This window comes from Anabrus simplex, chromosome 3, assembly GCF_040414725.1.
Source record: "Anabrus simplex isolate iqAnaSimp1 chromosome 3, ASM4041472v1, whole genome shotgun sequence".
Taxonomy (NCBI): Eukaryota; Metazoa; Arthropoda; class Insecta; order Orthoptera; family Tettigoniidae; genus Anabrus; species Anabrus simplex.
In genome coordinates this window covers 93,103,734-93,118,906 of record NC_090267.1, presented here as the reverse complement: position 1 = coordinate 93,118,906, position 15,173 = coordinate 93,103,734, and the positions used below count along the sequence as shown (strand labels likewise).

The 15,173-nt window shown below is 38.2% G+C and overlaps 1 protein-coding gene across 1 annotated transcript in view; it reads left to right on the top strand.

Annotated features, from left to right (window-relative positions):
- Positions 1-14,705, top strand: part of LOC136866017 (uncharacterized) — a 109,891-nt gene extending 95,186 nt beyond the window's left edge. The window contains exon 22 of the mRNA XM_067142628.2: positions 13,790-14,705. Coding sequence (XP_066998729.2) covers positions 13,790-14,428 — 639 coding nt within the window. The 3' untranslated portion in view covers positions 14,429-14,705. The remainder of the gene's footprint in view (positions 1-13,789) is intronic.
- The last annotated feature ends 468 nt before the right edge of the window (positions 14,706-15,173 follow it).

The window sequence follows — 15,173 nt, the reverse complement described above, 5'->3', positions numbered from 1 at the left end:
CAGAGAGCATATTGGTGAAACATGAATTGAAATACAATCAAAGAGATGCATACATTCTAAGAGACACATTCAAATGGTGAAATATTTAAATAATGATGCATTGTTTGTAGGAGACTTTCTCTAATAATCTGAAATCAGATTGGTTAGGCCTACATATTAGTATGATATCCAATAAATTAAATTTGCATGAAGCAAAATTGAATCAGAAATAGTTCAAAGTCATTCTATAATATTGTAAATAGTCATAGTTGTGTCATGTTGGTAAAGCCAGATGTTATGTTTTTCCCATTGTCATCAGTCCTGGGTTCAGCTAATTTGTTATAAACCAATGAATTGGTTATAGTGTTATATATTATGGTACATAATTTGTAAATATGAGAACGATGCCAAGTCGTGTAGATCACAAGGAACGTGTAGCCAAGAGGTCAGGTGCAGGTCTAACGTGGTAGCAGTAAAACTGTGTCTGTCTGTGAATACGGAAATATTTATTAGTGGAGAAAATGTGTAAAGGTGTAAAATAAGAAGGATCTGGCACATGACTTTCTGTCTCATGTCCATGTGGATTTTCTCTGTACAACCTAGGAGTCCTGTTGTGTGCTATCTGACTCACTTGGAGCCGTGGTAAATGAGGTACCTCTACAGGAAAAGATGGAAAATCAATGCTGGAGTGGTATGGACGTGGTAAGAGAATGGGAGAAGAGAGGATACCAAGAAATATGTTAGAAATGGAGTTGAATGGATGGAGACCTAGAGGAAGATTGAGGGTCAGATGGTTGAAAGGTGTGTAAAAAAAAAAAAATTAAAAAAAAAACAAAAAAAAAAAAAAAAACACATCAAGGCAAGATGAGGGAACTGGACGACAGTGAGAGGAGAGAAGAGAAGTGGTGGATGGAGAGTCTTATATTTCAAGCAGACCCAGCCTGTGCTTGGAAACTGCTCCAGATGATAATGATGATGATGATGATGATGATGATGATGATGATGATCTGTTATATAATGAATTATTGATGGAACTGAAATGGGTGGCGGAAAAGACAGTGTATTGGACGAGGGCAATGCTGAGGCTATTGTTAAAGAACTTGATTGAAGAATAAGAAGTTACATAGTCCTGCAATTTTGTCTTGCAACTTAAGTTGACTTAGTGTTTGCACAGTATTGCAGATTTTAAAAATGTATTTTACTGTCTATTTACCAAGGCATTTGAGTTGAACGGTACTGGTTACAGTGATTTGTACCTGTGAAAATGCTGGTTTAAATGGATGGAGATATCAGTGAAAAATATTATGACAATGTATTCTGTCATATACTACTCATATAAAGCAGTATCAAAGTTCGTGAGTGTTATCTAAATTTTCTTAACATGAAACAGAAATTTACATCACAATTTTATATTGAAGATTTCTCAATTCGACAGTTTTTTGTTATCCTGTATATATTTTTGCGTATCCCATTTTTTCATGGAATGATAAAGCTCAGCTAGGTATAGATTGATACAAAAGAATTATCTGGCACGGAAGTTATACACATATTTTATATTCTTTTTCTTCAATAGCTGCTAGAACGGGAGTAACATTCAACATAAGATCAGTACAGAAATTATATATAATTTGTTTAGGTATTCCTTCATTCATATCAACTCCAATGAGCTTAGGAACGACATATTTGATATATAAATGACAACTAACCGTATAGCAACACATAACGTCTCCTTACCCACAACGCTCATTGACACGTCATTAGTTCCCAGATCTTTAATTTAATCCTGAGTTATCCTATATATAACCATCAATATCACTGATATTACTTGTGACAGTTATAAAGGCCAGAAAATTCTTTGTCAGTATTGTGGTAAACAGTGCAAAAGACTTAAAATTCATATTATCAAAGCCCAACCAGAAGAATATCGTGAACCACTTGTAAATACGACCTCTTTGACTCCTACACCTGACTCAAATGTAGTGTTGGAAAATGTCGACTCATTTTTATTGTCGCCCCATTTACAAGAACTGGATAAATGCGGAGATGTAAATAATACATATGAAGGAGAAATGAGGAGAGGAATTTCTATACACTTAAGGTGCGCACATCCCGATCACAGCACAACATCAAGCACACACATCGTGTCTTACGCAACCGAAGAACATTCAATATTAACACCTAACGAACGCCTTCATACCCAGGAAACCGGGAACGCAAATTCGTACGAAAACAAAAACATTTCACAAGAGCCTCGGGAAGTCAAATGTCAATACTGTAGCCAGTATTTTCGTGGTGAGACGGGCGTATCCATCCATATTAGTCGCTCTCATCCTGACCGGCATTGCGAAAGATTGCTTCAGATTCACACGGCCAAAGAATCTCAAACAGATACATCCGGTCCAGTCCCTAGCGAAGATCTCAATCCTAGTGATGATGGGGGTATATCAGATAATTCATCTCTAAAGTACAAACAAGAAATTTGCATTTGGAAATCAAAATTTGAACAATTCAATGACGATCATGGCTATAATAAATTGGTTCAAGATTTCACACCATTCCTCTTCACATCGATTAACCTCCTACCTGGTCCCAAACACTCAACAAGCAAATTTTATGAGGGTAGGAAGAAACGCCATCTAGCCCTTAACAAAAAACACCACAGTCACTCATCAAATCCACAGCGTGCAGACAAATGTGCCCGCAAAAAGAGGGGAAACAAATATAACTATGAAGCGACCCAATACCAATTCTACAATCAGAAACGGAAGGCAGTGAGGCAGGTGTTGGAAAACAAGTCCAAGGTGTGTAAAATCGACCTTGGAAACATCCATAGCTCCTTTTCCGATACATTTTCCCATGAAAATTTACACGAAAGGGAAACTTACCCTTCAAAAATCACTGAAGCGGAGCATGTGGAAATTAATGAAACGTTCGTGCCCACCGTGTCGAAGGAGGAAATTACTGCTGCCATCCATCATATCGCAGTGGATACTGCATCAGGCCCAGATTGCGTTTTGATAAGAGCCCTTAAAGACAGTGATGTACAGGTTATCATCACGAAAATAGGAACCACAATGCTACAAACTGGCGAAATTCCTGAATGTCTGCGGAATGCATGAACAATTTTGCTATATAAGAAAGGCGATCTGAAGGCCGTGTTGAACTGGTGACCCATCACTTCCTGTTCAGTCATTAGGAGAGTAATAGAAAGAGTGCTTGACAGTCGCCTATGTGAGTACATCCACTATAATGAACACCAGCGAGGATTCTGTTCAACTCCAGGCACAGTTATAAATATATACCCTTTCCTGTCATGCAGTTTCAAGAAAATCACACAGAAATTTTTATCCGATAGCGATAAAATGTTTAAAAGTGCAACAAAGGAGAAACTGCAGTTGCTGATGGATACCCCAGATGGCATGCTGTACACCAAAAAGGAATACAAAGGATTCGCTCTTTTTTAAACCTTGTGGATAGTTTACCTACAATGCATTAATACCTGCAGTATCTTGCTGAAGACTAAACACCCACTTGGTGTCACTTCAAGGGATTCTCACGTGGAGAGTCGGGAATGTATAGAACGCCTAAAACTAACAAATGCTGATACCCAGTAAATAACCGCCAAGACCGGCCTGTACGATACTAAGAAGATCCGTCAAGAGCTACGAGAACGTGAATTCACCTCCTGGTGTTCACTACCGCAAAAAGGACTCGGAGTACAACTTTACAAAGAGTGTACACCAGCAAACTCTTGGGTGTGAGATCATACCGGACTGTCTTGTAATGAGTGGAGGGAGGCTATAAAGATGACTGCTAATGTTTCTGCTGTGCTCTCGGTGCCAGGCAGATCCCTGGACAACAACCTTTGTCAGCATTGCCACGGAAAGAAAGAAAGAAACTCTTGGTCATGTCCTGGGATTTTGCACGTGCGGGGAGCTCCTAAGAAACACGCGACACTACCAGATCAGATCCTTCATTGCCGAAGAACTGAGAAAAGGGATTCAATGTACATGAGGAAGTACACAGACTGGCCATAAATGGTAGTTCGCAGAGAATTGACATCATAGCCCTTAAAGACAACAGCTATCAAGGATTCATATTAGATCCGACTGTCAGGTTCAAGCACCATAACAGTCAGCCGGAGGAGGTTAATCTTGAAAAGATTAACAAATACAAACCCACTATCCCTTACCACAAATTTAAATACCACCTTCAGGAAATCGAAATAATAGGGATAATGGTCGGAGCTTGCGGTACTGTACCTCATCACTTCATCGCCACATGGAAGTGCTTCCAACTCCCAATGAAGCTCATCCCCAAAATCATGACCCTCGTCCTCTGAGGCTCTATCAAGATCCTGAGACACCACCTCTACAGCTACAGCTCAGAAATGCTACACGAATTATACTGTTCCTTTACAATTTAGAATTTTCTTTAATTAATAGATATGTACACAAAAATTGATTTGTTTTACCTTGTTCTTAGTGACAGCCTGTAAATACAGGAGGTCTTTCCGAAATTTAAAAAAATGCAATGTGCAGATTTGAAATGCCATTACAATTGAAAATGCAAGGCAATTACTGAATTATGAAAATAAATGACTGTAATCACATCAACATAGAGGATGACAATAGGAGGGCAAGATACAAGGTATCTCCATTTGTTTTTGACAAGTTTTGCAACTACATGCCTCACTTACGTCAAGGTTGGACCATGTTGTTATTTTATGTAACTTACAGGTTGGCCAGCCCCATGGGCTAGGAGTAGTGTACCTACCTCTTACCCTGAGGCACCAGTTCATTTCCCAGCCAGGCCAGGGATATTTTGCCGGTATTGGAAGGCTGGTTTGAGGTCCACCCAGCCAGCATGACTGCAATTGAGGACCTATTTGATAGTGAGGTAGCAGTCTCTGTCTAGAAAGCCAAGAATGTCCAAGAGGATTTTTCACACTAACCACATAATCTGCAGACCTTCGGGTTGAGCAGGGGTCACATGGTAGGCCAAGGATCATCAGGGTTGTAGTGCCAAGGGGTATTGAATATATCTGTGGATTCTGCTACAGAGGCAAAATGAAACAACTAATTTTTAGCAGACTCAAAGAACATACCCATTACACCAAATACCAAGACATGGAAATTTCAGCTGTAGCTAGGCATTATTCCAATAAAAACCATGAAGCTTCTATTGATAAAACCTAACATTTACCAAGATCAGTAGCTGCAGTTGCTTAAGTGCGGCCAGTATCCAGTATTTGGGAGGTAGTGGATTCGAGTCCCACAATCTGCAGTCCTGAGGTTGGTTTTCCATTGTTCCCCATTTTTGTACCAGGCAAATACTGGGGCTGTACCTTAATTAAGGCCACAGCTGTTTCCTTCCCCCACCGTGCAAGTTGGCCATGCGGTTAGGGGTGCGCGGCTGTGAGCTTGCATCCGGGAGATAGTGGGTTCGAATCCTACTGTCGGCAGCCCCAAGGATGGTTATCCGTGGTTTCCTATTTTCACACCAGGCAAATGCTGGGGCTGTACCTTAATTAAGGCTACAGCCGCTTCCTTCCAACTCCTAGGCTTTTCCTATCCCATCATCGTCATAAGATCTATCTGTGTCAGTGCGACAAAAAGCCACTAGCAATTAAAAAAATAAAAAAAGCTTCCTTCCCAATCCTAGCCCTTTTCTTTCCCATTGTCACCATACGACCTATCTGTGTCTCTGCAATGTAAAGCAACTTGTAAAAACTAAGATTTCAGCAGCAGTGAACTGGAATCTCGAAAGAAAAATCCAAGACGCATAGAAATAAAGAAACAACATGACTTTTGTGGAAAGTTACAAATTGCCCATCAGACCATCAGGCGAAAGACACATAATCTGGATATTCTTGAGTTGTCCTTGGGACTCATGGGAACCAGGAGGTGGAGAGATGATATAAGGTGAGGTATAAAGACCAGCTTCATAGTTTTTTTGTTGCCTGCAGAGACTGATTATGTCAAATCACCCCTAATCGCCTTCATAAAGAATGCTGGACCGAGCAAGCTGGCCATGCGGTTAGGGGCACGTAGCTGTGAGCTTGCATCCAGGAGACAGTGGGTTCGAACCCCACTGTCGGCAGCTCTGAAGATGGTTTTCCATGGTTTCCAGTTTTCACACCATGCAAATGCTGAGGCTGTACCTTAATGTAGGCCATGGCCGCTTCCTTCCCACTCCTAGGCCTTTTTCATGCCATTGTCACCATAAGACCTATCTGTATTAGTGTGACAAAAGAAAAAAAAAAAAAAAAAGATGAATGCTTGAGTATATTTGAAACATTAGCAACCTGTACATAAAGTACATAAAACGACATGGTCCAACCCAGTCAATGAACATAATATATATTTTAAGTACGGTATATTCTGTCTTTCAGAGTTAACTAGCATGTATATTTATTTATAAAATAAATCTTTGAATATGAAGCAGTTTACCAGAAAATTGTGCATATTTCCACAGAAATCTGTTTACGGAGTACAAAAAAAATTTAGGATTATATACTACTTTTATTTGCATAATAGATCCCATGGCATAATGGACACACCCCAAACTTCCCCTATGATTCTGATTCCATATTTCTATTCAGTCCCCTCTATAAACATGAAAAAGGTAGGGGGACAAATTTTAACCCTGCCTCATGTCTTACACTCTAAAGCACACAACAAATTAATGAAATGCATCTATAGCTCCTGAATCACAAATTTATTTATTTTATTTTATTTAGATAACAGGCTTTCACCCAATTACAGTATTCACAATAGGTATACAAATAAGAATTACACTACTAAACATTAACTGAATACAAACAAACAAAATTACAAATTAAGGAATACAGTGAACTACCCAATTTATATTTGAGGATGCCAAACAAGAGAAAGTTGGTAATACATAAAAAAAAATATGCAGTTCCATAAATCTTACAATAGACAGTGCTGTTTGCAATTTCAGATTGAAACACTTCATAGTGCATAATGTTAACTTAATAAACAGGAATGAACATTTAGGATATTGATTTACATTGCCATTCAAAATTGGAAGATCAGAGTTGAAGGGTCTGGGATATTGGAATGATTTCACCCAGTTTGCATCAAATAATAGTGTTTCCAAGGTGTTTTGTGATTTTTGTTTGTGTTTAATAATACATGATTGAAGTGTTAATATTTAATAGGTTTTCCTACACAAAATAAAATTCTGCATATTTTCAAGTATTTGAGCAACTCGTAAAGATGTAGATTAGTTGTAAAAATATTGTGTCTTGAGCATGATTACTTTTTGATGCTTCACATTTTATTTAATGAACTGCTTTGTTTTCTTTTCAATAGCTCTTCTTTTCCTGAAATACTGAATGCTTTTTTTAGTTTTAATTAAAAAAATAAATTCAATATTACCTCTTTTACTCTCCTCATTAACCTGCGAGGGATTGTGTCAACAGAGTTACGGGATGGGTCCCGCACGGTCGATTTGACCGGAGAGTATAAAATACTGGTTTCTGTAGCAAAATTCATTGTAGGCCTATCTTTAAGGAAAAATATGTCCATGAAAGGAAATAAGTTTGCAGTTTTTCTTGCAAATCACATTGTATTTTGTAAGAAAAGTACATCCACAAAACAAAATACTACCTTTTATAGCAAAACAACCTGCATTATTAAAGGAAAACATATCCATAAAACAAAATATAATTTTTTATAGCAAAACACATTGTATTAGTAATGAAAAATATGTCCATGAAACAAAATACACAGCAAAACAGTTTATACTATTAAAGAAAAGACTATCTATAAAACAAAACACCAGTTTTTAATGCAAAACATGTTGTATTATTAAAGAAAAATATATCCTTGGAACTAAATAGAAGTTTTTGTAGCAAAACACACTAATTTAAAGAAAAAGTATATCCATGAAACTGAACACCAGCTTTAGTAGCAAAAACATGGTATTATTAAAGAAAAGTTTATCCATGCAACTAAATACCAGTTTTTGTAAGAAAACACTTTGTATTATAGAAGAAAAATATATCTATGAAACTCACTAAACACCTCTATACCGGCATCAAAGACCACTCACAGTGAAGTCAGGAGTCGCGCACAGTGTAAAGGACTGTGTAATAAGGCAATGCCAGGAGTCGCGCACAGTGGAAACAACCAGGCTTACAGAAAAAGCAGATGAAACAAATGAAAGTGGGGAACAGCAAACATAAGCACGTGTAGTGGATTAGTCCATTGAAAGGTGCAGGAAGGGATGTAGCTTTATGCCATGAAACTAGTTTTGAAAGAATAAAAAATGTATGCGCCCGGTCTAAAAGACCGTGATGCGACCCCTTGTGGGTTGAGAGTTTTGGATATGAAGATATTTGCTAGGTAACATAATCAAAACCAATTCTTATGCAATTTAACATTTTTGCTTCATCTTTCTGGTGTTGACTTGTCTTGTTCATTAATAAAGTGTATCTTTTTGGCTCACCTTTAGAGATCCATACAAACTTATTTTGATCTTAATATGAGCATTAGTATAATTTTCATTTGGATGGTTTTAGGAAAGATTCTGACTTATTTATGAAGGTTGAGGATGATCAGAAAGGACAGTTTTCAACTATTTGCTGGCCAATCTATACCGGTAAGCTAAATAACACCTTTCTCAGTTACATTGCTCTCTGGATCTAGGTGAAGGATCCCAGTACCATAATCAAAACAAGCTATGCTCTGTACAGCTTAGTTTTTAAATTGACAGTTCCAAAATCATATGGCCAACACTTCAGTCTGTGTTGCAAGTGTTCTACCACTTTGTGCACTTCACAACTTCATAATAATACTGTCATAACCCTCAAAATCCGAATGTTGTTGTTAATGCACAATGGTCCGACTCGTTGGCTGAATGGTCAGCGTACTGGCCTTCGGTTCAGAGGGTCCCGGGTTTGATTCCCGGCTGGGTCGGGAATTTTAACCTTCATTGCTTAATTCCAGTGGCCCGTGGGCTGGGTGTTTGTGCTGTCCCCAACATCCCTGCAACTCACACACCACACATAACACAATCCTCCACCACAATAACACACAGTTACCTACACATGGCAGATGCCGCCCACCTTCATCAGAGGGTCTGCCTAACAAGAGCTACACTCAGCTAGAAATAGCCACACGAAATTATTATTATTATTATTATTATTATTATTATTATTATTATTATTATTATTATTATTATTATTATTATTATTATTATTATTATTAATGCACAATGAAAACTACAATTTAATTTTCTACCCAATTAAAAAAAAACTGTTGTAACTCTAAACAATTCTACACAAATTTTATGACAACAATAACAGTTTTAGATTTGTTGAACTTCTAGGGAGACATACTGATAAACAGTTATAGCTCTGTGTACAGAGTAGTTAAGTAGTTACGTTTTTTTTTGTTTTTTTTAATGCTCCATTAATACACAAGTATATGTAACAATACCAAGTGTCTTGTTTAAAACTCTGAATTTTCAGGCTTATTCCAAATCTTTAAACTCAGTTCAGTGATTTGGGAGTTGGGATAGTATTATTCTGAGGGTACAACTTACTGGCAACATCTGACATTAAAACAAAAAAGAAAATTGTTACAAATAAAAGGAAATTAGGAAATAAATTACTCACCTGGCTGGCATCTGAATAAGATTATGGCCTACAGTGGGAACATTCCTCTGATCTCCCAGTTACAGATGACCTCTATTGAGGTTTCACTGTCACTAGCTGACAAAAAGATGACTATATTTTCTAAACAGTTTTCAACTGTGCCTTCATTTTCTTATACCTCATGTGTCTCTCAAATACCAGTACTAAACAACCTACTTCTTTGCTGCTCTTATTGTAGCCTCGCCATATATACCAGAAACTACTCTCACAAATTTGCCTCTCATAAGAAATAGACATAATGACATATTGTCAATCTTGACAGCACATATTAGTTTTCCTGTACAACTCTGCAAATCATAAATGGCAAGTTCATTCCGTTTCTAATAACTGTTGTCAAAATATCAATAGTTAGTTTCCTTTGTCATTGTTGTCATACAAAGCTATTGTAGAACCTAAATGTTCAAGGAAGATTTTAATAATAATTAACATCTTGGTAATGATAGTTTTCTAACAAAACTCCCAAATGATCGGAGTTGCCCATCCATAATAATAATAATAATAATAATAATAATAATAATAATAATAATAATAATAATAATAATAATAATAATCATCATCATCATCATTATCAAGCTCCTCTAGCACGCTGGGTGGGTGGTTTTGAACGAGTCCGGCATTGTTTTCTGTTCAGAAATGCCTTCTCTCTTACCACTGATGCCCACTTCCATCCACTACATCCTCTCTCAGCTGATGTAGCGATCTCTTCCTAGATCTTCCCACTGCCTTCTTCCTTCAGCCGTTCTTTCTAGGCATGCACATGGTTTTTCTTGTGCCAGACATTTGCTTTACATGTCCATACCATGTCAATCAATCAATCAATCAATCAATCAATCAATCAATCAATCAATCAATCAGTCAATCAATGATCTGCATTTAGGGCTGTTACCCAGGTGACAGATTCCTTATCAGTTGTTTAGATTGCTTTCTCTTAAATATTTTTGTTGAACTTAGAAATTTATCGAACATTCCTGGCCCTTACTCCTCATTCTATAAATGAATATTTGCCCCAATCTGTCCTCTTGAATTCCAACTTTATCTTCATATTATGGTCCTTTCTACTTTTGAAAGCTTCACTCAAGCTGCTTCTTATGTCATTCCATGCCAACTCTCCACTGACAGCTCGAAACATACCACGTATTGCAAGTTATAAATGTTATTGTTGTTCTGTATTGACTTTGTATATTCTGAACATACCATATAGTCGAGCATCTCATCTCCTTACCCCCAAGTCTTCCCAGTCCACACTTTGTAACATTTTCGTAACACTACTCCTTAAAGATAAAAATTTCATTGTTCCGTATTGAAAGTATTAACGTTAAAAATTAAATAATTGAAAAAAAAAATTTTATGGATCTTCATATGTTGTTCGATAGTGTTGTGACTTTGTACCTGACAGAATGTAAAAACTGACCCATTTGACCGTTCTCCACTATTCATAAACATTGAGAGACTTTACTTATCATTGCGTGTGCCGTACTACCTTTCATAATATTACGTACTGTTTTATTTTAAGTGACTCACAATTTCTACCCCCATCATCAATTTATATTTCATCTTATACCGATCCAGAGTTCACTTATTCTTTTTCATATGCATTGTTTTTCTTGTTTTTTATGTTTTGAACGGCCGACGATGACCTGGACTAGGGTCGAAACCGGTCCCATTTCTAATCACTATTAAATAAGAATGTAATCACTACATTCCTTTCTTTTATGTATTGAATAGGTTGAACCTCTTTTTCAATTATTTAATTTTTAACACTACTCCTTAGTCGGTAATCGCCCAGAATAAATCGTGCTGCTTTCCTTTGAATTTTTTCCAGTTCTCGTATCAAGTAGTCCTGGTGAAAGTCGCATGCATTAGAGCTATATTCTAACTGCAGTCTTACCTTTACATGAGATCTACAAATCTCACTCCCAACTTCTTTGCTCCTCTTATTGTAGCCTCGCCATATGTACCAGAAACTAATCTCACAAATTTGCCTCCAGTAAGAAATAGACATAATGACATATTGTCATTGTTGACAGCACACAAGGGGGACTCAATTGCCAGGCATGTGGGGAAAGTATGTGGAGGAAAGGGAACTAAGGTAGAGTATTATCCAGTAATTAGGTTAAATTTCAAAATCCTTAGCTTTTGCTCAACTATACCTATTGTAATCCTTCACTTTCATAGTACTTGAAATACCTGTTGTTTCACTTACAGATCATAAGAATATACTTAAATGAAAGTTTCATTGGCTGAAATTCTGTTTACATTCATTAGTCTTCAGTGTTTGATAAAATGCCCAATCTACCCAAAAAGCAGAAAGTCTTTGCAAAATCTTATGAATTAAGGAAGATTTTTTTCATTTTATGGGGCATAAATCTAAAAGATAGTTATCTAGTGTTTTATTCTCAGTTCTTTACTGGTAAGAACAGTAAGCTACACACTTCCTTTCCCAGTCAGTTATAAATTTAACCTTGACATTATTGAAATGTGTTTTATATATACGAGGGTTGGGGCAAAAGTCATGGCAGCTATAATTTTTCTTAAAGATACCAGTCCAGTTGGAAAATGTGACATATACAGACGAAAGGACAAAGTGTTAACTACATGTTTGGACAATGAATAGCACTGAAATATTGTAACACACTAATTTATTACGGTAGTATACAGGGCAATGTGGCCTTGCCGGTGCAAAAAAATGAGAACACTGTATGCATAAAGTTGACATGACAAACCTAGGCCTAAAGATCCTCAAAGTAGTCCCCTGGTGCTGACACCACATGCTGCCAACGATGTGGGAGGCGCTGAATACCATCTGCCTCAGCATTTGCCGCACCATGTGTGAATCGGGTCGCCTATTGGCGCACAGCATTAGCAATGTCCTCTTGTGTTGCAAACTGCCTACTACCTAGTGGTTCCTTAATCTTTCGAATGAGATCAAAGTCACAGAGCAAAATGTCGGGAGAGTACAGTGGGTGCTCCAATTCTTCCCATCCCCAACGCCGCAGTAGCTGCCCTACGCACTCTGCTTTATGTGGTTTTGCATTGTTGTACAGGATTATTGCACTGTCCACAAGATCCGGACGTTTCTCCCAAATGCCACGTTGTACCTGTCCCACCAGGAAGTAACTATAGTACTGTGCGGTCACTGTTCTGCCATGTGGAACAAAGTGGCAAACAATGACACCCCTGACGTCATACGTGATGATCACCGTCAATTTGACTGGGGAAGGATTCTGACGGACCTTCTGCCTCCTTAGTGATCCAGCATGTTGCCACTTCGCGGACTTACGTTTCAGTTCTGGTTCATATGCCCTGGCCCAAAATTCATCGATGGCAATTATTCGTGACAAGAATTGATCGCCGTCCTGTTGCCAGCATGAAAAATTGTCTGAGCATATTGCATAGCGCACCCACCTTTAAACTTCCGTCAGTGCATGCGGTACCCACCGCAATGTGATTTTGCGCAGTTGCAGCTCATTACGCAATATCCTGTGGACGGTGTGTTTCTCGATGCCACTTGCCCTCACTAACTCCACTAGCATCCATCGTCTGTCTTCATCCAGGAGCTGCTTGATGACGGTACGTGCCACGTCGGTACGCACACTGACAGTTATTCCCGAACGTTGCTCATCACTGGTTGACACAGTCCTTGCTGAAACATTCCCACCCACCGTGTTACTGTACGGTATGGTAGGGCATTATTCCCAAGGGCTTCCACTAATTCACTGTGACATTCTATCTCATTTCTCCCTCGGAGAATGGCTATTTTGATGTAAGAGGGTTGCTCAATACGGGTTACTTCCATCTCGCACGACACTCACCAACTGACTGATTTCACAGCCCTCGCTGCACTACTATGAGCTATCCCAGAGCCATCTGTTGTTCTGCATACACACTATGCCTGCAGAACTTCCATACGACACATATACGTTTGTGATCCGTTCACAGATCTACAAGAAAAAAAATAGTTGCGATGACTTTTGCCCCAATCCTCGTGTATGTACTAAAACTTGCATGCAATATACTTCATTCAGTATTTCAGTAGTCCAGTTAATGGTCAAATATATCTGTTCCTTCTCTCATGAAACTGATTTTTCCATTAAAGCTTTCACATAATGGATGGTTCTATAGGATGTACTGAAGAGGAGTGTTCAACGCAGCCCGGTTCCTGTCCCTAAAGTAATTTCAAATGTACCAAAAACTGGTCTTACCAACTCGCCTCCAGTGAGAAATGGACATATCATACCTCGATCTGGTGGCTTAGGACCATCTCCACCAAGCCGGGAAGTTCTGTTTGCCAAGTCGGATGCTACAATGGTAAGTTTATTGGAGCGGCTGGACCAAGTGGTGGCGCAGTGCTCCAAAGCCCAGGCTGCTGGTGGTGGTGCTTGCATGGACGAAGCACGCTTCCAGATGGCTAAAGAGATGCTAACAAACGAGGCTCGACAGCTAGTCACGGCATCAAAACTTTTGGTGAAGAGTGTGACCGATTCTACAGGGCATGAACTGGCAGAGAATCTGGCTAGCTGTTTACATCACCTGCAGAGACTAACGGAGCTAGCCTCTGATGCTACAGCTCACACCACGGCACCATTGCAGACCCGCAACTTGGTGCTCAAAGTTCGTGATGTTGCAGCTGTGTTTAGAGAGACATTAGTATCAGCTCTAGGCGCAGCGGATGTCCCCGAGAGCCTGCTTCTGCAAAGAGCAGAAAATCTGGCTAGTGTTCTTGCGACTCTACTTCGGAGCCTCAGGGTGTTTTCTCCGTGAGAGTAGGTCTGGCCAATAGAAGTAAGAAAAATGAGAGCTATGGACACAACTCGTCTACAGTTTTGGATGTCATTGCTAGTAAACATGTTGAATACGTAATAATTGATGACCCCTCATCATATCTAATGTATTGAGAGAAGTTAGGACTGACAGGTTTTTATCTCAAAATTATTTAATTATTATTTTATGTAAAATGATTAACAGTTACCTTATTTGTCTTGGAAATGACTTTGAATTTTCATCATTTGTTATACATTTCCATTATGTTACTTTTAGGCACATTAAGATTTAAGTTTACTTTGGAATGAAATTTAGTGTTGCAAAGGATTCTTAATACAAAAAACAGTAGAATGTTATCTCACTAGGGAATGGTGTGATAGTCATGACACATAGCACTGGCATATTATATTGCTCTTAAGATTTCTTTTGACATTGAATTTCTTACTTTGCAGTCAGAAAATTTAAAATTTTGGATACCATATATTAAATAGCTAAATATATTTCCTGCTATTGTAGTTCATACATTCATGCATGGTCTTGTATAAAAATACATATGATTCTGTTGTAGGTTGATTGTGATTCTTGCTCTAATCATGATGAGTTTAGAAATTGTTGTTCTTTTATAGATTTTCCAATGGCTACACCAGTTTTTTTAAGGCCATCCAAGAATAAGTGGGATTATTATCTTGTTATGTACTCCCTTTATTCCAATTCGTGTTTTTTCACTTTCTCTTCCACTATACCT